This window comes from Gracilinanus agilis, chromosome 3 (assembly GCF_016433145.1).
Source record: "Gracilinanus agilis isolate LMUSP501 chromosome 3, AgileGrace, whole genome shotgun sequence".
Lineage (NCBI taxonomy): Eukaryota > Metazoa > Chordata > Mammalia > Didelphimorphia > Didelphidae > Gracilinanus > Gracilinanus agilis.
The window spans coordinates 164,933,604-164,959,342 of record NC_058132.1 but is presented as its reverse complement, the minus strand read 5'-3'; the positions used below and the strand labels follow the sequence as shown (position 1 = coordinate 164,959,342).

Genomic DNA, 25,739 nt, shown 5'->3' with positions numbered 1-25,739 from the left:
ATACTATGTGTAAGGCACTGCTAGACCCTCTCCTATCTCTTTGCCCCAGACCTCTACAGTGACTGGCATCTGCCCGGCTCCATACTTCCCTGCCTGTTTTTCTCTCCCCTACAGTTCCTCTCTCGCTTGGTATACAAAGAGATCCAGACCTGGAGGGCATGTGTGAACAGAAATGGAGGGTGAGTTCTCCTGGGTTCTAATGTCCTTAAATTGGAGGGCTTGCTTGGGCACTCAATTTTAGGGGTTCTCCCAAACCCTACATTTTGTGGTAATTATAGTCCACCCCTGGGTGCTGCTGAAGAACCAGAGACTAATCTCTGACTTTTCTAAAACTACCCTAAAGCCTACTTGTAATCCACTCTAAAACCTGCTTGAGCCCCGACTCCCTGAAAATTCTTAACTCGGACTCCAGGGAGCCTTACCCCAATTCTCCAGCCTCCATGCTTCTTGCCTTCCCTCCCCACACTTTGCTAACCATTACTAACATCCATTGTCTTCTGTATGTCTTCATAGCTCTTGTCTGGCCCTAACCCACCCGAGGTAGTGTCCGGTGGGCTGTGGTTTGTATTGTGAGTATGTTCTCTTAGTCCCATGACTGATTTGCGATCGGAACCAGGACTGCATGCAGCTCTCTTCACCAGTGTGATTTCTCTTGCTTGCTTCTAAAGGGGTCAGCTCCAAGGAATTGTGATTTAAACAGAATATAATTGCATGAGGGTTTCCTTAGAAAGCATAGAACCTGGACAAGGACCTCTGCCTTTTTTGGGGAGGATCAGACCTTAGGAGTATTTTCCTGGACCCTTTGGGGGGTGGGGGTAAGTTTGGAGTAAAGACTCCCCTCTTTGCAGTCATAATGTCACTGCCGTGAGGTTCACAATCCGAGATCATTTGATACCTTTGTGGGGTGAAGAAAATAAATTACATTTTAATCAAGTTCAGGAGATACTTGGCCTGGTTCTCCCTCCGCTTTTTGTTGATGAGCAGTTGGGGTGGGAGGAGGAGAAAGGGAGGAAATGGGATGGCATGGGCAGGTGATGGGGAAAGGCAAAGGGGCTAGTCAGAGGCTGGGACTGTGCTGGTGGTGGTAGGGATAAGCCTTTCTGTGGCCCCCTGAGCTTCTCTCCTGGGCCCGGTTTTCTTGCTTGCAGGGGTCTGGATGATACTTTGAACCCAGATTAGATGGATGGGTGAAAGGCAGGGAGAGAGTTTTACTCCATTCCATGGGAAGCCTGGGGAGCTCTGCTCTAGTGCGCTTATTTGGGGAAAGGTGATTAAGGGAGCTCCTTTTCTTCAGAGAAACTGCTTATTCGGGTGGGAATGAAAGATGGGCAGGCTTGGGGACTAGATAGGGAACCATGTTCCATTTTATAAGAGGGAGCCAGGCAACACTGAAGACTGGAGCAGTTTATCAATTGGTTTCTCAACCCATTAGAGTACCTTTTCAACACAAGCTGGGGTGGGGGTGAGAGGAAGGACATTCTGAAGAAAGAGGAAGGAAGAGGAATCAAGTGGCTCTGCTCTTAACTGGTTCCCCATAGAAACTTGTTTCTAGCTCTGAGCTACTTTCTTTAGAGTAGAAAGGAGATTTATAGCTCCTTCCCTCACACTTTTTTTTAATAAACTTCATCAGGTAAAACTTGAAAAGTGGCTGTTGAGATCTAATGCTCTTCTAAGGAGGTATAAGATTCTGCTTGATTTTTCTCATCTTTTTCTTCACCCCCTAACCTGAGTCTGTCTTCCTCCTAGATATAAAGAGATATGAGGCCCCCATCCGAAGTACAGGAGCCAAGGTTCTCTGCTGGATTCCCAGAAAACTCCCCAATGGAGCCACCCATGGACAAAAAAAGACATTTGGAGCAGCAAGAGCTGCCCAGCCCCAGGCCAGCCCAATGACCTGCTATAGGTCTTGATAGAATTTCCAGGGGAAAGGGAGTGAACAGTCTCAGAGAATCGTAGACTAAAGAAAATGATGCATTTTGTGCAGAGAGTATGTTGTATTTGGTACCTACGGTAGTAGGTAGGGCTAGAGCTAAGATGGCACCCCAGGCACAAGAAAAGAAAGGCATGGCCTTTTGCCTATCTCAGGTCTGGTTTCTTTGCTGAATTGGGTGACTTGAATTTTAGGTGCCAAGATAGAAGGATTCTGTGGGGACTAAACACAACGCTAGTCCATATTATTCCTCTCCACTCCCACTACCATTAAATTTGAACTGACTTTGTAATCCATAGATACCTCCTGTAACAGAGGTGCCTTATCATGTTTTCAGGTGAACTGCAGAGTTTGGGGTCTCCTTTCTGTCCCCCTGCTCCATGACCTTCATATCTCTGTATTCCCAATTTTAATCTTCTCTCCTCTCCTGTCCCCCCAACTCTGCCTCCATCGATGACAGCTCAATTTCTCCATCCTTGATTAAAATTTGAACATAACCTTTGTATTGAAAGATGACAGCTTTTGTCAGCTGTTTTGAGTGTGATTTCAAAGAACTGTTTGTAAATATTTGCTGTTATGTCATTGTGTGAGCTTACTGTCTGTCTAAATTTGGTGATATTTTGGAGATCAACCACATGTTTAGAACTGAGATGGTTGCTGTTCACGATATGGAAGTATAGGAGTTAGTCTTTCCCTCAAAAAACTTAAAATCTAGTTGGAAGATGAGACACACTGATTATATTGCAATGCCAGTAACAATGAGTATAAATGAAGACTCATTTATTCCACTGAGGTTTTTGCTTATGGAGATATTAAGTGCTAATTGTACGGCCCCTTTGCCTTATTATGTCCAATTTTACTAAAAAGAACTAAATTCCTATACATACCTACACTCAGTGTTTATTGTTGTTGTTTGCCAGCTTGCTCTGGTGGCTGCTCTGGTCTCCTGGCTGTCAGGAGCAATGCTATCTGTATTATTTAAAGCCGTGCGTCATCGCCCCCGTTAATTTGTGCTCTTTGTTCTTTTATGTTTGCTGTGCTTTGGTCCTCTTCAACAGCATCTAGGATTTTGGTTACTAATGGTGTACTATCCATTGTGCTGCCAAGTCCAGTTTTGCTAATCATCCCTTCCAGGTTGCATTCTAAGAATGTGGTTAGGGCTGGTTTGCCGTTAATTTTCAGTAGGAATCAAAGGATGTTGACTCCATTTTTAAGAAGCCTCTGTCTTTTGGCACATAGCATCTGTGGCAGGTTGATTTCATAGCCCTGTATTACTGAGCTTGATGCCTCGTTATGTTAGTCTGGCTAGAAAGTGAGTTAACACCTCATCTTTCGCCCTGTGTTCCTCAAATACTTTTTTTTTTTTTTAATTTTAAACCCTTAACTTCTGTGTATTGACTTATAGGTGGAAGAGTGGTAAGGGTAGGCGATGGAGGTCAAGTGACTTGCCCAGGGTCACACAGCTGGGAAGTGTCTGAGGCCGGATTTGAACCTAGGACCTCCCGTCTCTAGGCCTGGCTCTCACTCCACTGAGCTACCCAGCTGCCCCCTCAAATACTTTTGAGTTTTAGAAAGTAGTTAAAAAGATGCCGACTTATGAATCCTTACTCTGTCCATAAGGGCAAAAGAAGCCGATGACAGTCCTCAGAAAGGACATGGGAAGAACATTTGGGCTTTAATTTAGTGCTTCCTCTTCACAGTAGATTTTACATTCCCGACTAAAGCCCACTGATGTCATAGGGCTCAATTTAGCAGTTTGAATATCCTCTTTAACCACTAGATGGTGACACCACCCCATGGTAGAGCCCTGTGAGGCCCAGAGCCTAAATAGCTGCTTCCCTGGAGTTTGTCAGTGCCTATCCCTCATCCTACAGAGGGGGGACGTGGGAATTCAGGAATACTGTATAATAGTTTCTACTGTTTATGCTTCTCTACTGGTTCCTTCTTGTTTTACAACTCCTTTATTCTTCTAACTTCTTAATTTGCATAGAATCCTAATGTACTAATTCAGCTATTTTCCTTATACTCAAGTGTTTGAAGAATGTACTGCTGCAGAGGCAGCTATAGGTGGCTCAGTGGATTGAAAGCCAGGTCTAGATTTAGGAGTATTACTGCAGACACTTCTTAGCTGTGTGACCCTAGGCAAGTCACTTAACCCTCATTGCCTAACCCTTACCACTCTTCTGCCTTGGAACCAATACACAGTACTGATTCTAAGATGGAAGGTGAGGTTTTTTAAAAAAAAAAAATGTGTTGCCTCCCAAGGTTGTAAAAAGGCGCTTACATTTGGGAACTAGTTTAAGATAGTCTAATCTCACCAGAAAACAAAAATGCCTACAATTGAGCTATCTCCTAAGTATCTATGTTATTAAGTCAAATAATTTATTACCTGATGTGTATCAATAACTTTGTGATACCCAAAATGTTAGGGTGTGTTATTAGGTTAACCATGCAGTTTTTAGTTGCCTAAAAGTGGGATAAATAAAATTTGAGTTTGGAGAATAAAGTGAGCATAGCTGAAGTGGTTTGGGAAGGCTTCTTGGAAGCAGTGGGGCTTATAAGCAAGGCCTTTCAGGGATTTCGATAGGCAGAAGATGGTTCTACAAAAGATTGAAAAGCACTTTTTGTTGGTTTTTTTTTTTTAGAAAAAGAACAGGAGTGTTTATTTAAGGAATATGATGTGTTTAGGAGCTATTGAATTGATTATTTAGGGAAGTGGTGTTTAAGTTAGGAAAGTTAAATGGGACAAGACTGGATGTCAGGTAAAGGAATATGAACTTTATTCGGTAGGTATTGGGGTCATAAAAAACTTTTGAATAAGGAAGATGACATTAATCTGGTGATGGAATGTAGGGATAGCCTTGAGGTATGGTGGCAATGGAAAGGAGACAGATAAATGCAAGAAACAAAATTCTCATGACACTGATTTTGACTATGGGGAATAATAGAAATGAAGAACTTAGTTTTGGCTGGGAAGGTGGGGGAGAAAGGGAAGATTTTGAGTTTGATTTTTAGGCAAGTTGAGTTTGAGAGGGCAATGGAATGCCCAATAGTAAGAAGCTGGAGATGTGTCTAGAGCTCAGGAGGAGTCGGGACTAAAAATATAGATTAAGGAATCACTAGCATAGAGATGATAGGTGAAGACTATAGATAAGATTTCCCAGAGTGAGACCAGCAGAAAGAAGATCTGGATCTTATCTGACCCCATTTGAAGAATAGGAAGAAAACTAGTTTCAAAGAAGAGTGATCAGAATTGAGAGGGGAAAAAGACAGTGTAGTGTACCTCTCATATTGTCTGTTTTTAAGTTGTATGGCCTTATATCACTGAGAACTTTCTTCCCTTTTTATTTCCACAAACCCAACCTTCCCATCATGTCCCAATCACTTTATCTGGCCTAGTCTAAAGCCTTTTTGCTTCTAGTCTTGCTGTCTTATGCGTCCTGATTGTTCATATCACTTTTCTTATTCTAGATTCAGGTCAGGACCAGGCTGAGGCTGTACTACCCCATAAACAGTAGTCTGTTCATTCTTAACCCTGGTACCTTTTCAACTCACCATGGGAGAAATGTCCAATTGAGAGAAAAGTTATGTTTATGCATTTCTAAGGGTCTTGGGGGGAGACCAGCACTGGGATTAGCTTTTCTACAGTGATTTCCCCCAGTCCCCAAGATTCCTGCCCCACTTCTGCCTTGGGCACTGTATGTTCACCAGAGGCCTGAAGTCAAGCCTCCTCTCTGGGCCTCAGCACACACACGGGGCTAATGCAGGAGCATTACGTTAATTAGTTATTCATTTAATTTAACTTCACATTTGGTCTCAATTAAGCCTAAAGTGTTCCTCCTTATAGATGCTACAATAGCACTTGTAATTAAAAAGCAATAACTCTTTGCATTTCTCCTTTTTAGAGACCCATTGGGAGGCTTTGAGAGTGGGGGGAGGAAGAGAGCAATAAGAGGGAAGAAGGAAGCAGTGGTTGAGAACTCAGCATTGTTAGGAGGAGGCAGACATGGCTGACCCTGAGACAGAGAGGTGGGGAAGGGAACAAGTTAAATCCCAGGTTTAAGTTAAGACCCATGATGGTCTTGCTAACATTGCTGATGTTGGTTTTGAGAGATGGATAATAGGTCCTAGAAGATGGAGGGTACAGCTCTGATAGAGAAGGGAGAAAATGGGCAGCAACCATATATATTAGAGGACTTTCCAGGATACCAATTAAATATGAACATTAGTCAAACAAATCAACATGTCAAAAGTTAAAAGTGGTAGGAATGTCTGTGGTACGTGTTACATAACATGTGTTGTGTGCCCTATTCCCTTGTCATTTCTCTGCAGGTAGACCCCAAACTAAATAACATGTTCTGCACATCATCCAATGCATTTTAAAGCCTTGAAAGCCCCAATTGAATAATAGCCAACAAAATGAACCTGTTTGAGTTTCTCTGCTATATCTGTGGGAAAAATTTGCATCTGATGTTGATGCCAGCCTTTCCTCCTGCGGTTCTAGGAGCCCAAGACAGAAAGCTACAGGAAGAGAAGATCCTTTTGACTATGGCCATGTAGTTTTGACTTGAAGCCCACCAAGTAGAAGTTTAAAAGATGCTAAAACTGTACTTTCCAAAAACTACAGTTTTATTTAAGGCCATCTCTGACACCCCTAAGCCTGTAACTACTATTTTTGAAATATCTATTTATGAGTGGTGGCACTGGGGAGAAATTAAAAAGTTTTCAACCAGGTTTGTCTTTGTGTAGTATTTTAATAATCCCTGACAGCCTCATTGCTATTAACATAGTGATCTGACAGCTAGACATCTATTGAGAAAGTGGAAGGGGGATAGATATTATGACCGGCCATCTACTCATAGGAGTCTTCCTTGACATGTTCCTTCAGCAGGAACTCTCCCAGGAGAAGCTGACAAGCAAAAGCCTGTGCTTGTTAGGAATCAGTGTTCCGCTTGGGTTGGCCCAGCATCTTTTGTGCTGCAACTCATAGGCACCTGGGGTCCTCAGGAGCAGCAGATGTAACCGTTCTGAACCAGAGTACAGTACAATAATATGAAATCTGTTAGCCTGCTCTTGCCTTCCAATCTGTTTAGATGATCTCCCATTTTACCCCTTACGTATGGTGTGTGCTAAAACAGATTCCCCACAGGTAGTTCCCTCTGCAGCCTTTCTGTAGTGACGCAGGGTCCACCTTAACTGATAATGAAGTAGGACCCATGACAAATTGGGGAGAATTCAACTTCCCTATGCCTGATTATTCTCTAAGCTGAGTCCCTGTCAACATTTAGTTCAACCTTCTGGGCAAGAATTTTGGCTTTTAGGAGCAGTTGGGTGGCTCAGTGGATTGAGAACCAGGCCCAAAGATGGGAGGTTCTGGGTTCAGGTCTGGCCTCAGACCGTTCCTAGCTGTGTGACCTTGGGCAAGTCACTTGACCCCCATTGCCCAGCCCTTACCATTCTTCTGCCTTAGAAACAATATTGTTTCTAAGACAGAAGATAAGGGTTTAAAAAAATTGTGGCTTTTCTATGTTTATAACCAGACTATAGCTGCAAAATGACCTTATTCTTCCCTAATCTTGAAGTTTTAAAAATTTTAGCTTGTTTAACTGGTAGCCCTCTTTTTTAGGTTTCGATTTTAAACCAGAAGACAGCCTTAAATTGTCCTGAATGGATATACGATGTGATTTTGAAAATAGATAAAAATTTAGAGCCACTGCCCATTTTATAACTAACAACTCAGTTTGAGATTCCAAACAGGTAAAAAGACATGCCAGACACTACAGAGGTATGGCCATCATCAGCTCTGGTGAAAGTATTATAATACTTTGAGTATTTAACAATGCCCTCAAATGGACTCATATAATAATAAATGAGGAAAAGAGGAACTAATGGGCCCAAGAAGAGAGAGAAAATGAAGGCCCAGGAGGCAAAAAGAAGACTACCACTACTTTCATCTCTCTTCTCGCCTCTAATCAAACTTGGAATACACAAAAGATAGCATTAACTGTTTTCTTAGAAAATGAGAACTGTTTTTTTAAAAGAGTTTTCCAGCATAAAGTGGTCAATAACCACCTTCGTAAAATTTCCAAAATATCAAAAGAACACTTAGATCCAAGTACACTTCCTCTACAAAAGAACTTAACTCTGAAAACAATATAGTTTTACAGATCATCAAAATATCTGGTTTCTGGTCTTTGCCAGTTGAAGGCAAACTTTCTGTCCTGTCTTAAGTCTCACTCCAAAATAGTCACATAACTATTTCTGATTTGAAACAGGGAGAAGACAGATATTAAAAGGGAATGTGATATGTGATCATTCAGGGAGATTGTGAAGATACCACCAATTCTCTTAAGTCAAAAGAGAATCCATCTCCACAGGCATCATTCCATAACTCCTTTGCTGAATCTCAATACTCTTGATATTCCAGATCCAGACATGAAGGTTGCCCATGCAAAGCTGAGCAGCATCTCTGTTCAATTCATAGTTCATGGTATTTCTTTGAATGTTGCTTAGGATGTCCGAAGTGGTTTGGCATAGACTGGCTCCAGGATGTAATGAAAGAGGACCAAGAAGAGACTTCCAAGGAAGGTAATACTGAGAAAAGCCAGTAGAACATAACGACCAATGAAGAACTTGTCCACGATCTAAAGAATAAAGAAAAACTGTTAAAATGATAGCTATAGGGCAGCTTTTCACTTCAATATCTTTATCATACTAAATCTAAAATCTGGTTAGAAAAGGTCACCAATTCCTGGACACTTATAATTTCCAGATACAATCCCACTCTAGCTTTCCTCTATAAATAGAAAAGGGATTTCCCTTTTAGAGCTGAGATGAATAAGAGTTTCAATGAACTAAATTGGCTATGGGTTCAGAAAACACCTAGAAGGGATCTAGAAAGATCATTATATTCTCTGGATGAGGTTTCCTAATCTGTAAGACTGCTTGACTTAATGTGGAGCCACATAAGTCCCTGCTAGGATAAGCTTTAAAATAACCCTCTGAAACATTCATCTGGAGGTATTTGACCACTTTATAAATATTCCTCCACCCAATATTTCTAAGGCAAACGTATCTATAACCATTTGCTTGCAACACCTGCCTGAAATACTTGTTTCTGTAGCATTTTCAAAGTCCTGTACTGATCAATGAAAGAAAACAATAGCTCTATAAACCAGTCACACTGGAAGGGTCTGGTATTGGCATTGATTGAAACCTAAACAGAGTAATGATTTTAGTTTCTTAATTCCACTACTCTACCTCAAATTCTTATGTAGATAATCTATTAACCCAGCCAGGGAGTAATACAAACAGAAAAATATATAACGTCATAGCTTCCAAGGTTTTTGAACACAACACCTGGAAAAGAATCCCACGTGCCTGAGTGGAGACCTAGACCCACAGCACCTGTCAAATCCAAGCAGTGGTGTGATTGCTGAGATCCAAAGATCCCAAGAAGAAAAGAGCTGCAACCATCCTGGCTGCTCAAGGGATTGCCCCTATGCTCAGCTTACAACAAAGGTCAGTTTGATGAAACAGCTTTAACATAAGTTTGACCTTGGCTCTAGTACAGAACAAGTCTCTTGCGGGCTACATGTTTGCTCGTTCGACACGTTTCACTTTTTAATTAGCCAATTAGCAGGCTTTGGTTGCAGAAGGCCCAGGTCATGTATTATTGATACTGTATTGAGCCAGGCTGCTGCAGGGGCCAGTTCTGGAAATCCTGCAAATGAGAACTCCAATTTTGCTGGCCATGCTGACAAACAGGTTTTGCCCAAAACCTACTTTTCTCTTGAGTCTGAGACTCTTATGACAGAGGTGACTGAATTCATAGTAACTTGTGTTTCCAAGCTGCTTTTCCTCTAGAATTCATATTTGTAGTAGCCCAAGAAGGAAAGTAGCCAACATTCTATTTCAAAAATGGGGAAATTGAGGCAGAAATTTGCCCCAGTTCACCTACAGACAGATGGTACCTCTAATGGTAAAGTGATTTTCAGAAACAATAGCAAAGGCTCTGGCATTTAAAAATAGAATTCCCCAAACCTTAATAGAAAACATTCTCTTAAGTTTTCATAATTAATGTGTTTAATCTGGATAGTTCTAAGTAAAATTATGAGTTATGAAGATCACAGATGTTCCATTTTAGTCTATGAACAGTTTTCTATAGGGATTCTGTGGGAACAGTAATAGTTCCTTCTAATTCTGCTGGGTTGCAGGCAAGGGAGAAAAAACTAAGTTTAGCATGCCTCCCATCTCTTGTCAGAAAGTTCCTGGGTTTCAGCATAAAGTCTGTGTTTTTAGACATGTCCAGTTGTTTTGCTTTACTGATTTGTTGGGGGTATAACGGAGGGAGGTTATTTTACTGGGGCTGAGTAGGAAAGTTAATGGGAAGTGTAGTGAAGCAAAAAAGAAAAGCACCAATAAAACATTTAAAAATGAAAAAGAAATCATAACTTACAATATGATTAAGAAGTAAGAGCTCTTGGCTCTTAAGGGAAAAGGCCAAAATCTCTTTACCTTGGCCTGGCATAGAATAATGAAACTAATTGCTACTTTGGGACCACTGAGGCTTAGGAGAGTGCTAGAAAGGAAGTACAGGGTAATTTCAGGAAGTTGAGCCACACTATGATAAGGGTAGCAATTTTGCAATGAAATTAAAAGCCTAATAGTTTTGTACAGGTACCGGAGCATCAAGGGAAGGTAGGATAGTGGAAGCCAAACTACACAAACATAGCCCAAGGATCTTAGACAAGATATCATTATAAGGAATAGCTATAATCTTGTACAATAATAAAATAGATCTTGGGGCAATGACAAAAAACTATTGGCAGAAAAGCTGAGAATGAGACAAAAGAGGGATCACAACAAGACTGCATTTATGGAATCCCTTTTCACATTTTAAAATATTACATATTTACATATTACAGGGTACTTCTCTCACCATGAACCTAAGGGGGACATAGTACAAGTATAATCATTTCCTTATTGATGAATAAATTAAGGCTTAGACAGGTTAAGGACTTTGTGTATAGCTACGTACTAGAGCTAGGACTTGAATTCTTCTGACTTCAAGTTGTAACTGTATACTGCACCATTCTGCCTTTCTAAAGAGTTTCTCTATACTTCATCTTCCTACAGAAAATGTTCCTCTTTGCTGACTACTTTTTTAAATGAGGAACTACTCGCCCCATTTCATAGATGGAAAAATCTATGCTAAGGAATGTCACAGCATGGAATGCCACTCAGGAAGCTTGAGTCACTACAAAGTTTGAATGGGCTCTGAAGGTTGACCTGCTTGTTAGATGTGTTGGGGGTTCAAGAAAATATTATAGTAGGCACATTAATGTCTGACAGTATTCCAACAAAGCTTTAGAACTAGATTATTTTTCTTAGAGAATGGGCAGAAAAGGAATTTAAAACTCTCTCTGAGCTTTCCCCTTCACTGTCCTGCCACCACAGCTCTTCTAATATTATATATAACAAATCAACTGCACAATAGGAAAACTCTCCTTTGATTTGAGAAAGTCATAAGAACCACAATTAGAAAGGCAAAAAGAAAGAGAATATCACCTTAAATTCTTCCTTTTTGGTTGGGATCTCAGTAGCCCGGGGAAAGAGCAACAGAACTGTGGTGATGATGAGAGCAGCAAGGAAAACAAAAATGAGCGAGAACCTAAAAAACAGACAAGTATTAAAAGGACTATTCACACTTTCCACCAATGTGTCCCTGACATTAGCTATTCCCAGGAGCCAGCATTCTAATATCTAATCCCGTGATGATGCTCAGAGAGTCTGTTGTCTACCTAGTTCAGTAAATTTAAGAGATTTTTCTAAATTTATCTTCTTGATCCTGTTTTAAATAGGTTATTATCTAGAAGTATTCCTAATAGGATCCAAATTTCTGATGTTGCAAGTTTGGGACCTTTGTTTTTGCCTCTGATCATGTATGTACATTGTAGGAACCATAACCATTGAAATCAAAACAGTTTTGTTTTTTTTCATTAATACCCAGGTATCTGTATAACTATTCTGGCAGCATAGGCAGAATGTCTATAGGTTACCAAATTCAACTCTATTGTTTTTCAGAGGTTCATATATGGCCTTAGCTTTCTGATCATTGCTGGCTTGGGATACTCATTGCTTCTTCAGTTTCTCTGGGACTAGACCTAGAGTTTCAGAGAAAGAACCAACCCAATTCTATAAACAATTTTTAAAAATTTTGTGAAAGGCAGGAAAAGTAGATTTCCCTATATTTCTGGTATGTTTTCCCACCTCAGAGTGAGAAGTGAAAAATGAATCTTCCCCTTTAGACCATAAATAACATTATGATGGCTAAAATGCAACTCATTCAAACTGCCAGTAATTACAAAAATGATCTCCTGAATTCTAAATGTTTAATGAGTGTCAGCGATTTCACCTCTAATTGCTTTTACCTAGGACTCCCAGCTGGAAAGAACATCTTACCTAGCTAGACCGGAGGCTCTGGATAACAGCACACACAGCAGCAATACCGACACCCAGAGCAGCGCTAAGATGAATACTCCTGCACCCACTCCAAGTACAGTGCCAGCCATTCTGGAGAAGAAAGGAAACATCAGCATTGCTGCTTTGGCTCAGCATCCTACTCTGCCACAAGAACAGGATTAAATGTCCTGTGTGCTCCATTTGCCTTCTTCCTTCCTCCCTCACATTTCCAGTTTTTATTAAGCCATTCATTTGTGTACAGAAAGCCTAAGTTTGAGCACCAATTGACTCAGAGGGAAGAAGGGTGGAGGGAGTGGATATTCTGATTAATATGTGAGGAAAATTAACCAAGGCAGGTAATACATTTCCAGAAAATGTCTAGTCCTTGGGTCTCTTAATAGACACTAGAAATTCAGGACACAAGACTTTTCATAATGGGATACTGAGTAGTTGATTTCCATTCTATGTTTATCGCTTGGAGTCTGGCATATGTGTACTATCTTGTTGCCATCAACTAGTCTGTAGCAGTTGGACTCTACAATGTCGTATATTTGGACATGAGATCTAGCTTCAAACACTGACTTTGAAAGTTACTAACTGTGTGACCATGGGCAAGTCTCTTGACTTGTCCAAGACTTACCTTACTAAGTGTTTATATAAAATGGGAAAGCTTAAAGTACTTTCTTCATAGCAACACAAAGTGATAAGTGTTTTCCCTTATACTGCTACCATATTACCAATTTACCAGATAAATTAAATTTATGAGGCAACCTAAGTGTTGGCATAAAAAAAATTAACTATTCTGTGGACCTGCTGATCCCACAGTGAATAATAAATATCACAATGTTATATGTGGGAAGGGAGTGGTGGTGGAAGGAGTTGAGTGAAGAGACACAATGGAAAAAAGCCTGGATTTGGAGTCAAGACCTATATTAATTCCCAGTTCTGATACTACCTATTTGTCCCTGAGCATATCACCTATCTTCTCTGAGCCTCAGTTTCCTCATCTATAAAATGAAGGGGTCAATTATAAGATGGCTGTTGGGGGTCCCTTCCAACTTCAAATCCAAGATTCTAGGAATATTTTCCCATGATTCCCCAAACTGACCACATTTCCAGAAGCAGCACTGGTCAGCTGTATACTGTATCACATATAGGCACATGTGCTTCAAGTCTCTTACCTCTCTCATTCTCCACATAGTTCCTAATCAGGTCATTCAGTGGCTTGCTTTTTGCCCATCAATATTTAAAGCACTTAAAAATATGGTTTCAGCTTACCTTTCCAGGTTAATTACATATTACTTGCCTATACCCACTGTATATGCCAGTCAAACTGGCCTATATGATATTCCTCAAACACAACAGTTCATCTCACGGTTGTTCAATACTTAGACTATAATCTCTCAAGTAAATCCAACTTAAAAAGCATTTAAGTCCCTTCTAGTGTCAGCACTGAATATACAAACATAGAACCCTGAACAGTCCATGTCTTAAAGGAGCTAACACACCCCTGGAAGAAAAAACATCCAGAAAAATAAAAATTATGTGTAAAAGAAATATATTAGTAATTTGAGGGTAGAAGAATTAGTAACTGGGGTAATCAAGGAAGATCATAGGAGGTGATACTTGAGCTAAGCAATTTAAACCATCATTTTAGACAACAATAAATTACAAATTGATATTCCAATTTAGCATTTAGATCTGTGAATCCTACTGATGGATGGGATTCCTTCCAACAATGCAGATCATAATTTGCCCATTCATACCTATCTTCTGTTGATGTCTCACAAGTTTGCCAACTGGATTCCACCCAGCATTTTGGAGACCTTCCTCATTTTCCTGTAGCATGATGAAATAGTGTGTCCCACCATCAATATTTACCCCTTGCTCTTAGCACTTGAACAGTCAGTATTTTTCTTCTTTGGTGACAGCTTTGAATTGAATCTCCTTTGTAATGTGTTTCCCCACTGTTCACATCCATTATGTGCTTCTCTACATTCTGTCCAATTTCTTCAAGACTCAAATGTTGCCTTTTATTTTTTTTTATTTTAAACCATTACCTTCTGTCTTAGAATCAATACTTGCCTATACCCACTGTATATGCCATATACTGTGTATTGGTTCAAAGGCAGAGGAGCACTAAGGGCTAGGCAATGGGGATTAAGTGACTTGCCCAGGGTCACCTAGCTAGGAAGAGTCAGGCTAGATTTGGACCCAGGACCTCTAGTCTCTGGGCCTGGCTCTCAATCCACTGAGCCACCTAGTTGTTCCCTAAGTGTTGCCTTTTATAAGAAGCCTGTCCCCTCAGTTATTAGTGCCATTTCCTTTACTACTCACACAAAGTTGTATTTACTTTGTAACTATGCTCTGGAGTCTGGAAGACAAGAGTTCAAGTTCAGTCTTTGATACATATTTATTGTATTCCTGGGCAAGTCATTTAACTTGTAATTTCTTTAGGCAATTCTCAGAGTATAAATCACAAAACAGCTACCAATCTGCTTTGGTAAAGGGAGTTCCCTCACCTGAAACTCTTTCCACTAATGAAATCACAGTTATAGATAAAAAATTTTTTCCCATTTGGTTATGTGTGCAAGTGTTTTTTCTACAATACAATGATAGGACCTTGAGAGCAGAGACTGTTTTGTTTTTGTCTTTGTGTTTCCAGTACCTGGCATACAGTAGGCATTTAGTAAATGTTTATTGAATGGATGAGTATGCCTTGGAGGAAGATATAATAAGTACATGCCATTAATGGGGATCACATTTTGGATTTTTTTTTTAAACTTTCCTTTCTAGGTATTTCTTTAGAAAATAACTTTGTAAGGCTGCACAAATCCCACCAATAACAACGTCCTCTCTGAGTACAGGGAGATGCGGAATAGGGAGATCTGGAAGATTATTTCTGGTTTGTGAATTCAGACCAATGGTCACATAATTTCTTATCTCCTTTCCTAACTTTTCCAGGCCTTGAGGTCGAAGACTGCCTTGAATTTGCAGAGGGGCTATCTCTACTGCTTACCTACCAGCTCACCAGAAGCACAGCAGACAGTATACTATGCCTAGGTTCTATTTCCAGCTTTGTTGCTAATGTATTCCAGAACTGAAAAATCTAGTTCTTCACCAGCACGCCTGGGAAAAGGGTCTCCAGCCTTTTCATAACCTACAACGGCGCTAAACTAAGCTAGATGTCACAACTTCCAAGTGGGCATAAGACAAAAAGCAAAGGCCCTTCCCCTGGAATAAGGGGCTAGAACTATGACTGAATTCATATAAAGAAATTCCCTCAACTCATGCAAGACAGCACTTTGTCTGCAAAACAGTGTCTAACCCAGTTGCCCCGAGCACCTAGGATCAAACCCAGTCTTCCTCGTTCCGTGGTCAATTCCATTAACACTGCCGGGCCCGTCTTTTGCTCTAATTAAATGTTAGTGTCCCACTAGTGATGGCACCAGGTGGGCCGTAAGGAGAAGCGGCATCATAAACCGAGATCGGGGGTCCCTCTTCCTGGTCCCTTCCCCTTCCCTTCGCCATCACCCTCTTCCTCCCGGACCCGTTCTCTCTAGGTCCAAAGCTCACCATCACCACTCCCTCCCTCCCATTTACCCCTTCCATATCCCCTCACCTGGCTAGCCCTCTCCCCAAGATGTGACCCTGAAGCCGCCTCTTTTCCACACAACCTCCACCTCTGGTCTGGCACCGCCCCCCAGAGGCCTCGTTCTAGCGACAGCAAATCACAAGTGGGCTTTTAACAGTAATGCTCCAAGCCCACTAATTGGAGGCGGCCGCTCAAACGCTCGCTCCTCCCTCATATCCTACAGTCGAGCGCGGTAGGAGGTTACTTCATCGGGCCTTTCTATTGGTTAATGTTGGAAAGACTCCCGCAACCTCGAAATCGATTGGATAGAGGCAGATCTAGTTTCTCCTCATCCCTATCAATGGCCCTTCCCCTTGGTAGCCTGCCTCGAATCATTGGTCAGTTTGTCTTGAGGGCGGTCCCCTCTGGGCGGAAGAGGATGAGTTCCCTCTCTTCTTTGTTTCCATGGAGATCGTCTTCCCGCTTTGGCGTCTTGGAGGGCGGAGGTGTATTTCGTCTCTCTGCGTTCCACAACACTGTGCGGCTCAGTGTTCTTTCTATTTCTTACCGACGACCCCATTGATTAATTTTCTGTTCTTTAGTTCAAGGTGATTTTGGGGATCCCTTGGATCCTTTGAGGCTTCCTAGAGGGCAGTCCATGAATGTTTCCTATTTTGACTGAAACAAACCCCCACCCCACCCAGACTGTAAACACCCTAAGGACCACCTTTATCTGGAAGTTTCTGGTAAATGTAAGATGAGAACATCATCCCCAATTCCTTTATTCTTCCAGTGTTAAAGATGGAAGAAACTATTAGAGGAAAAGGTGAAGGAATGTCCCTGGAATCACACACACATAATGGTAGAACTGAGACCCAGGCTTCATATCTCCTTCACTGCTCAGAATTCTTTTTACTGGTAGGCCATGCTCTCTCAGAACCAGAAAGCAGAATTGAGAATGGCTTCATGCTCATCTATTATCTTTCAGAGGAAAAGGAACATAAGCTAGACCAACCAAGGAAAATCAACATGAGGTTTTGGAAAGAACACTGGATTTGGAGTCAGGACCAGGCTTCAAATGTCAACTACACATCTGCCACCATCAGTTTTCTCTCCTGTAAAATAAGGGGAATAGGATGAAATGAACTGATATCTGTGATACCTTGAAAAGGAAAAAGGTGGCAGAAATATGAATCACTATTCCTGGCTGAGACAAAAGAAAGGAAACCATAAATTTGAGGCTTAGATCTTACCACTCTGCTTATAGCCATATACTGTCTTCAACTGGATTTGTTATTAAGACCACAAATAAAAGTTTTCAGTCTTGGGAAAATGAAAGTCCTTTTTTTTAGAGGAAGTTTGATGTAGTAGCTTGGGCAAGTCTGATAAACCTCTCTGTGCTTCAGATTCCTCATTTGTAAAATAGAGAGGAGTAATAATAGCATCCACCTCTCACTTCCTGGGTTGTCTTGAAGGTCAAAGGTGATGACATATATAAAATACTTTGCATACCATAAAGTGCTTTATAAGTAGAGGTAGTGGTGGTGGTGGTGGTAGTACTAGTAATAATAACTCTGGTCCTAAAGTTCATTGGTATGGGACTCTCTCCTTATAATCTGTACCTACATCAGGTGTGGAACAGAGGCTTTAGTTCTTTTCAAGCTTCAAGTTACTTTGGACTCTGCAATTGCTTTGGTTGTTTCTAGATGGTTTCCATAGGGAAGATGGTCAAGATCAATCTCACTCCAGATTGCTGAAGGAAAAGAATCTGGGAAGACATGACAAGATCTGGCAATCTTGATTATGTTCTTATCTCCAGCTTGCTACACTAGAATCTTCAGAGAACTCTCCCTTGAATGAGATCTAGGGCTCTCTCTTGGTTGAACTGAGTTATTTTGCTCCTAATGGGAACATTCTTCACTCTCTATGATCTGATACATAATTTTATGTATGTATGCTTTCTCTGATTTCTCTTTTGCTACCACTTTGGATAAATGGGTTTTCATTGATAATTGCTCTATATATATATATATATATATATATATTTGGATAGAAATGGATCAAGCCTCAGAGATGGAGTTTGGGGTCCTCTCTCTCCCCAATAATGAATAGAAATCAGAGATTAGATTGGAACTGAAACTCACATCTCCTAGACTAACAATATTTAAGGAAGCAGGTAGAAATAATTCTTGCTTGGTACCCCATCTCTTTAAGGAGAGCACAGATATCTCTGACTCCAACATCCTGCTTTCTTCCTGGCAGGAATCTGCCTTAGAGAAGGGTAGGGGGAGAAGAGGCTAGATGCCTATTCTGTCCCCCTTTGAGCCACACAACAACTTCTCTCTACACATGGGCTTTGAAACATATTAGCGTCAAGGCAATCTATATGACTTAATGTAAGCTGCTAGTGGCATGATGAGAGTTGAAAGGAATTTACTCACTCTAGCCCAAAAAGCCTAGGAGAGTTGTTACTGAAAGAGAAGAAATGGAGTTTAAACAATGAAAAAAATGTTGAATTGGCCCGAGGGACTATGTTGTGAGTGCAGTTGGGGATATGACTCACAAAATGGCTGAAATAACACTGAGGTTTTGTGTTGTCTCAAAGAAAGCTTCACAACAACTACAATCTATCAGAGAAGTTGGAGACTGATATAGTTGCTCAACAAAGAACCAGCAAATGGCAGAACAGTAGAGGAAGCAACACAGAAAATTACACCAGCATTTCTGTAGGGAAGCTGAAAGTGGCAGCTTTGAAGATATAGAGATTTCCTGTTGACATGCAACTCTAGGAGCATCAGTTGTCCGAGCTACTTTGTGGGGAGGGCATTCAGATAGAGAGAAAAGCATGAGTAAAGGTGCTAAAGCAGCGATCTATACAGTTTGGGGAACAATTAGTGAGATGATTAACTTGGTTTGGAGGAAAATAAGCTGGATATATAAGAGTGAGTCAGTTTAGAGCTCTAAAGTTGGTTTAGTTTTAGGAGTGAGGTATCTAAAAGTTTCAAGTTAGAATATTACCCTACATTCTATTCTGAGCAGCAATCAAAGTGACTTTAAACTTGTGAAGGGAGAGTTAGGATCATTTCATTTTCTTTGTTTTCCTGATTGAATATGTTTCTTAGATTTGCTTCTCTAAGAGGTTGCTCCATTAATTTTTTTTAAACCCTTATCTTCCATCTTGGAATCAATACTGTGTATTGGTTCCAAGGCAGAAGAGTGGTAAGGGCTAGGCAATGGGGGTCAAGTGACTTGCCCAGGTCACACAGCTGGGAAGTGTCTGAGGCCAGATTTGAACCTAGGACCTCCTGTCTCTAGGCCTGGCTCTTGATCCAGTGAGCTACTCAGTTGTCTCTCCCCCCCATTAACTTTTGCTTAGAGGGTATTTCCTGGTTCTAACTGGTTGTACTTGGGTAGAATTCAAAGGCATAGTAATACCCATTTATAGTGAACTCTAGATTTTGGTTCCATTAAAGTGGGACCTCTGAAGTTACTTCTACTCTATAGAGAACTAAATCCTTGCCTATCTATCCAGCTTGATTGCTTTAGTGCCTTCAATATGCTGTTCTGTACAGTATCTCTATTCTCTAAAGCAGCATACCAAATGTCTTTCACACATAGTATGCAAGTAGCATGCATACAATACCATATCCATGTATTTCATTCTCTTATACTTGGCTAAGTTTTGCCTTGCATGTGTGTGTGTGTGTGTGTGTGTGTGTGCGCGCATGTGTGTTTAATTCTCCTTTTAAAAGTCCCCAAACAATCTCTTCCTTTTCAAATGAGTAAAATCATATGTGGTGTCTGTTAAGGATGGGGGAAACAAAAGTTCACTAGATAGTGGTAACAATAAGATCATGGAATGATTTTAAGAATAGTCTCAAATATTTATCTGCATGTAGATAATTGTATGAATTATTTGTAGTACTTAATATTTGTCAAAATTGTTAAAGCATCTGAGTACTTTGTACACATTTTCTAATGAATGATTATTTAACATTTCCATAGCATTGAAATTTATCAAATACTTTAATAAACATTAGTTCTTAGCATTTGGGGTTGCTAGGCAAATCATTACTTATGCTGTTCCTTTCTCATGATGGGGAAACTAAGGCAAAGTAGATCTTTTAAATATCACAGTGTACTGAAAGTCAAGTCAGTTCTCAAATAGTCAATCCTAATAGCTAACTTAATTTAGTTTACCAGACCATATTTGGTCAACAATTTAGTATTCATACAATATATAATGTGTAAGTTTTGTTTCCTTTAATTCTAAGATTTCAAAATTAGTTAAATATGAATTGTTCTTTACTTTTACAATTGTTAAACATTAGAATAGGTATAGGTGGCTGAAGGATATTATGATGCTGAAAAAGGATATTTATAGTCTTAAAATTTTTTAAATGAACTTAAGAAAGGTATATATGTATAGTTTTTTTAAAAAAGAGAAAGAAAAAAGTAGTCAACAAAGCTGACCAAATAAGTTTTAAAAATCTGAAAATATTGCAATATTCTACCTTTTGCAAACATATAATGGGGAAAAGTGCTTTCTCATCTCTTCTTTTGGGTCATTTTTGTTTGCTGCCCCACAACATTAATTTTTTTTGTGCTTGTTCTTTCCATTTACATTGTTGTCACTGATTATATGGTTTTCTTGGGTCTACTTGCTTTATTTTGCATCACTTTATGTAAGTCTTTCCACGCTTCTCTGTATTTATCATATTTATTTTATAGCACATGCTTCTTTGTATTTATCATATTTATTTTACAGCACAATAATATTCTATTGTACTGATGTACCACCATTTGTTTAGCCATGACCTAGTTAATGTTCATCTACTTTCTTTTCGGTTCTTTTACTACTCAAAAAAGTACTTTTTTTAGGTTTATACAGAATTTTTATTTTCAACAATTATTTTCTTGGGGTATGAGCCCACACATGAAATTTCCCAATTAAAGGGCATGAACATTTTAGTCTGTTTATTTTCACAATTTCAAAATGATATCCAAAATGATCATACTAATTAAAAAATCCAGCAAAATACATTAGTATGGCCTATTTTTCCAGATCTTCAAATTGACTATTCCCATCTTTTGTTTTCCTTATAGATTTGCTGAATGTTAAGTATAACCTCAGAGCTGTTTTGACTTCTTTTTATTTCTCTTTTTTATTAGTGATTTAGAATGTTCTTTCTTATGGATTTTAATTGTTTACAATTCTTTTGAGAACTTTGTTTATATCCTTTGACCACTTTTCTATTTAGGGGGTGTTTTGGATTTTATATGGGATATTCCAAAAGACTTAGGGTAGTTTTAAGCTCTAATAACTATTAGTTGTCTATAGATCTTGAATTTATTGTTTCTTGTTTTCTTAGTTGTGTCTGACTCTTCATGACCCCGTTTGGAGTTTTCTTACTAAAGATACTAGAGTGATTTACCATTTCCTTCTCCAGCTCATTTTATGGATAAGTAAACTGAGGTAAAAGAGGTTAAGTAACTTGTCCAGGGTCACACCTCTCATAAGTGTCAGCAGCCAGATTTTTAAATTCAGGATGATGAGTCTTCCTGATTCTAGGCCAGGAATTCTATCCACTGTGCCTCCTAGGGGTCCATAGATTTTGGACACCAAATCCTTATTCAAGAGACCAAATCCTTATTCAAGAAATTTCATACAAAGATTTTTTTCTCTCTCATTATAACACTTCCTTTCTTATCCTAGATATAAGAATTTTGTGTGTACAGAAGCTTTTCAATTTTATATAATCAAAAATGATCTATTTCATCTGTTGTAATTGCCTCTGTCTTTTGTTTGATTAATAATACATCTTCTCATAACTGTGAAAATATATTATATATTTCTCTTTTAATTTTTATGGTATAATCTTTAATAATAGGTCATATTGCCATTTAGAATTTATTATGGAATATGATGTAAGATGTTGGTCTAAACCTAATTTTTGCTAGAAAACAGAATTGAGCATGGCCTCATGCTTAGCTACAATCTTTTTACATTTTCTCTAGCAGTTTCTAATAAAATAGGATGTTTTTTTCTAAGGAATGTTATGTTTTTAGGTTTATTCTTTATCTGGTCTGTTCCATTAATCTATTCTGTTTTTAACTGCTGGTAAATAGTTTTGATAACTGCTGCTTCAAAATATAGTGAGGTCTGGTAGTATTCTTCTCCAATGATTCCCACTTTTTTTGGAACAGGTAATACATGCTTATTAAGGACTTTAGAGAAGATGCCCATATAGAGCTTTAAGGGCAGAGTCCATAGGATCAGAAACACAACTAGTAGGGTAATGAAGTTTGGCCAGCCTTGGGCCTGTCCCTAAAATGAAGACCCAGGAAGTAACTCACCAGTGGGAGAAGGGGACTGGTATGGGAGAAAGATGTTCCAGGGTGTCATTATTTCCCTTCATATTCTGGATCTTTTGTTCTTCCAAATGAATTTTATTATTTATCAAATTTTATAAAGTACAGATAGCTTTAACTTTGTTAATTTACTTTATGCAAATTCAACTTTACATAAAGAATTCTGAAAGAAATTTGCATTCCCCCCAAACCCCCACTGCTAGCTTTACTATATATATAGTACTGTGCTCTCTCTCTATTCTAGATCCTTAACCAGGTGCTCTGCAGTTTGTCCCCTCCCCACCAAAATAAACAAACAAACAAATAAATAAATAATTGAATGAATGAATGAATAAATAAATAAATAAATTACCCCCCTAAAAAATCCTCCAAGTGAAAGCAAAAGAATAAATGTGGGGAGAGACCACCATGAAGTCCAGTTTGTGCTGAGACCTCTTACCCTGGGTCTGTCTTCTGTTATTCTGTGCTTGGGTACTATGTCTATACCCTGATATGATTACTGCACTGAACAGAGTTCTGAAATCTTTCAGTGTTGTTTTCTGTTATGTTGTGATGATCATTATTTGAGTAGATAATTTCCTGTTAACTTGGTTTTACATCCATTCATATAGCTCTCCTCAAGTTTCTCTAAATTTTTTGTCATTTCTTATGATGCACCAAAATTCCATTACTTTCATATGCTACATTTTGTTCAGTAATTCCCCAATGAATGGAAAGTTATTTTCCTTCAAGTTCTTTGCTACTGAAAAAAAAGTATTCCTATAAATATTTTTATAAGTATGAGACCTTTCCCCTTTGTTTTTTATCTCCTGGGAAATACACTTAATAGTTGTTTCACTAGGTTTTTAGGGAATGTACAGTTTGGTGATTCTTCTAGTACAGGGGTTGGCAATGTATGGCTCTTTCTGCAGGAGCCATAAACTCAATTTTTTTTTCAGGCACTGTTACAGGAGCGCACACTGTGAGTACTGTACAGCTCTCACGAAATTACATTTTAAAAAATGTGACGTTTATTGCTCTCACGGCCAAAAAGGTTGCTGACCCCTGTTCTAGTATAATTACAAAATGCTTTCCAAAATGGCTAGGCTAATTAATAGTTTACCAATAGTACATTAATGTGTTTTTGTTCCCAAAAGCCTCTCCAACTTCTAACATTTTTGTCTTTTGTTATCTTTGCCAATTTGCAAGGTATATATCACATTCCTTTCCAAACTTTCCTTTTTGAAGAGCCAAGATGGCAGCTTATTAGCAGAAAAGCTGAAATCACTCTGATAATCCTTCCAAACCATTCTTTTAAAAGTGCCTCAAAATAACAGGTGCCAAAAACCAACTGCCAAAGAGAGTCAGTTCTCATGGGATAAGGGGGAACTGGTAGTAGAACTGTACACAGAGGAGTGCTGGCTAACCCCCCCCCCCCACTGTGACAGGTTTTGAGCCTAGGCATTGGCCAACTTCAGGATCCCAGGATCCAGCCTACACCTTCAAAAACAGAGCACTCCACACCCACCCCTTAATGTCCCAGGCCCTGGCACCAACCGTCAGTGAGGTCCAGAAGTCCACAGTTCTTGGCCCTCAATCCTGTGCTGTCCTAAAGCCCTTAGACCCAGGACAAAACAGCTCAGAGTGCTGACTCCTGTAAACCATTAACAGAAAAGACAGAATCAGCATCTCCAAAACTCCTATTCCACAGGCAAAAGAAAGCAGGGAAAATGAGGAAACAGCAAAAGAAACACTTAAATATAGAAAATTTCTATGGAGACAAAGAACAAGACACAGAATCAATAGGGTGTGGTAAGATAGAAGCAACCACATATAAAACTTAAAAGGAAAATGGGAATTGGTCTCAGGCACTGGAAGAATTTAAAAAGGAATTCAAAAATCAAATATGATAGGTCAGTAATGGCAAACCTATGACACTCATGTTAGCACTGACACTAGTAGCCATTTTCAATGACACATGACCACATGCAGCCACATATGAGAAGCATGGGACCACATGCTGAGGATGAAGCATTTGCTATAGTGTAGTGTAGGCACTCTGTGCACTATAGATGGCAATTCTTCCCATATTAATTTACCTATTTTGGTTTATTAAATACAGTTGTATATTACAATTACACATTTTTGTTATTTAAACTATAAATATTGTGAAATTGTGGTTTTTTTTTTCTTGAAGTGACACACCACCCGAGTTATGCTTGGTTTTTTGGTGAATTTTGACACATCAAGCTCAAAAGCTCACTGTGATAGGTAGAAGAAAAATGGGAAAAAGAAATGAAAGTAATGCGAAAAGAAAATAATGGCTTAAAAAGCAAAATTGGTCAACTGGAAAAAAAGAGGCATAAAAATCCAATGAATAAAAAAGTTTTCTAAATAACAGTATTGACATACTGGAAAAAGAGGCAAGAAAATCCAATGAAGAAGAGTTCCATGAAAAGTAGAATGAACCAAAAAGAGAAAGGATGATCAAAAGGTCATGGAAGAAATTAATTCTTTAAAAATTAGTATTGGGTAAATAGAAGTTAATGACTTCATGATACATCAAGAAACAATAAAACAAAATTTTAAGAATGAAAATTAGAAGAAAATATGGAATAACTCATTGAAAAAACAACTGATCTAGAAATAGATTCAGAAGAGACAATTTAAGAATTATTGGACTACCTGAAAGTTATGATAAAAAAAATCCTAGACATCATGTTACAGGAAATTATCAAAGAAAACTGCCCTGATAGTCCTGAACAAGAGGGTAAAATAGAAACTGAAAGAATCCACAGATCACCTCCTGCAATAAATCTCCAAATGACAACTCCCAGGAATGTTAGAGTCAAGTTCAAGAGCACCCAGACCAACGAGAAAATAGTACAAACAGCCAGAAAGAAACAATTCAATTATCATGGAGCCATAGTCAGGATGACATAGGATCTGGCAGCTTCCACATTGAAGCATCAGAAGACTTAGAATATGATATTCCAGAAGGCAAGAGGCCTGGGTTTACAACCAAGAATCACCTATCCATCAAAAATGAGTACATTCTTTCAGAGGAAAATATGGTCATTTAATAAAATAGAAGATTTTCAAGCATTCCTGAAGAAAAGATCACACTTAAACAGAAAATTTGATGCTCAAATACAAAATTTAAGAGAAGCATAAAAGAGTAAATGAGAAAGAGAAAAAATTTAAGGGCCCCAATAAGGTGAAATTGTTTGTATTCCTATATGGAAAGATGATATTTATAACTCAATAATTTTTTGTCATAATCATAGTAGTTAGAAAAAGTATACATAGACAGAATTTGTGGTAGTAAGTTATTTAGGATGATATACACACAAAAAATAAAGGGGCAAAAAAGAGGATTGCACTAAGGGAAATGGGAAGAGAAAAATAAATTGGGGTAAA

The 25,739-nt window shown here is 39.1% G+C and overlaps 2 protein-coding genes across 2 annotated transcripts in view; one reads left to right on the top strand and one right to left on the bottom strand.

Moving 5' to 3' along the window:
- The window catches only part of SLC37A2 (solute carrier family 37 member 2), a 33,725-nt gene extending 33,181 nt beyond the window's left edge, over positions 1–544 (top strand). Inside the window, exons 17-18 of the mRNA XM_044666186.1 lie at positions 115–179; positions 514–544. Coding sequence (XP_044522121.1) covers positions 115–179; positions 514–544 — 96 coding nt within the window. The remainder of the gene's footprint in view (positions 1–114; positions 180–513) is intronic.
- A 7,895-nt stretch (positions 545–8,439) lies between these two features.
- TMEM218 (transmembrane protein 218) lies at positions 8,440–16,083 on the bottom strand. Its single transcript, XM_044668984.1, has 4 exons — positions 16,017–16,083; positions 12,395–12,505; positions 11,501–11,603; positions 8,440–8,574 (listed from the first exon to the last, which is right to left on the bottom strand). The coding sequence occupies exons 2-4, from the start codon at positions 12,502–12,504 to the stop codon at positions 8,440–8,442; spliced, it is 348 nt and encodes a 115-aa protein (XP_044524919.1). The 5' UTR covers position 12,505; positions 16,017–16,083.
- Between the last annotated feature and the right edge of the window lie 9,656 nt (positions 16,084–25,739).

Excerpts from the sequence above, each read along its gene's own strand:
- TMEM218 (XM_044668984.1), bottom strand. The coding sequence starts at position 12,504 with ATGGCTGGCACTGTACTTGGAGTGGGTGCAGGAGTATTCATCTTAGCG. Across the intron at positions 11,604-12,394 it reads AGAGCCTCCGGTCTAGCTAG|GTTCTCGCTCATTTTTGTTT; the intron begins GTAAGATGTTCT and ends TCTGTTTTTTAG. Across the intron at positions 8,575-11,500 it reads CCAAAAAGGAAGAATTTAAG|ATCGTGGACAAGTTCTTCAT; the intron begins GTGATATTCTCT and ends TTTATTCTTTAG.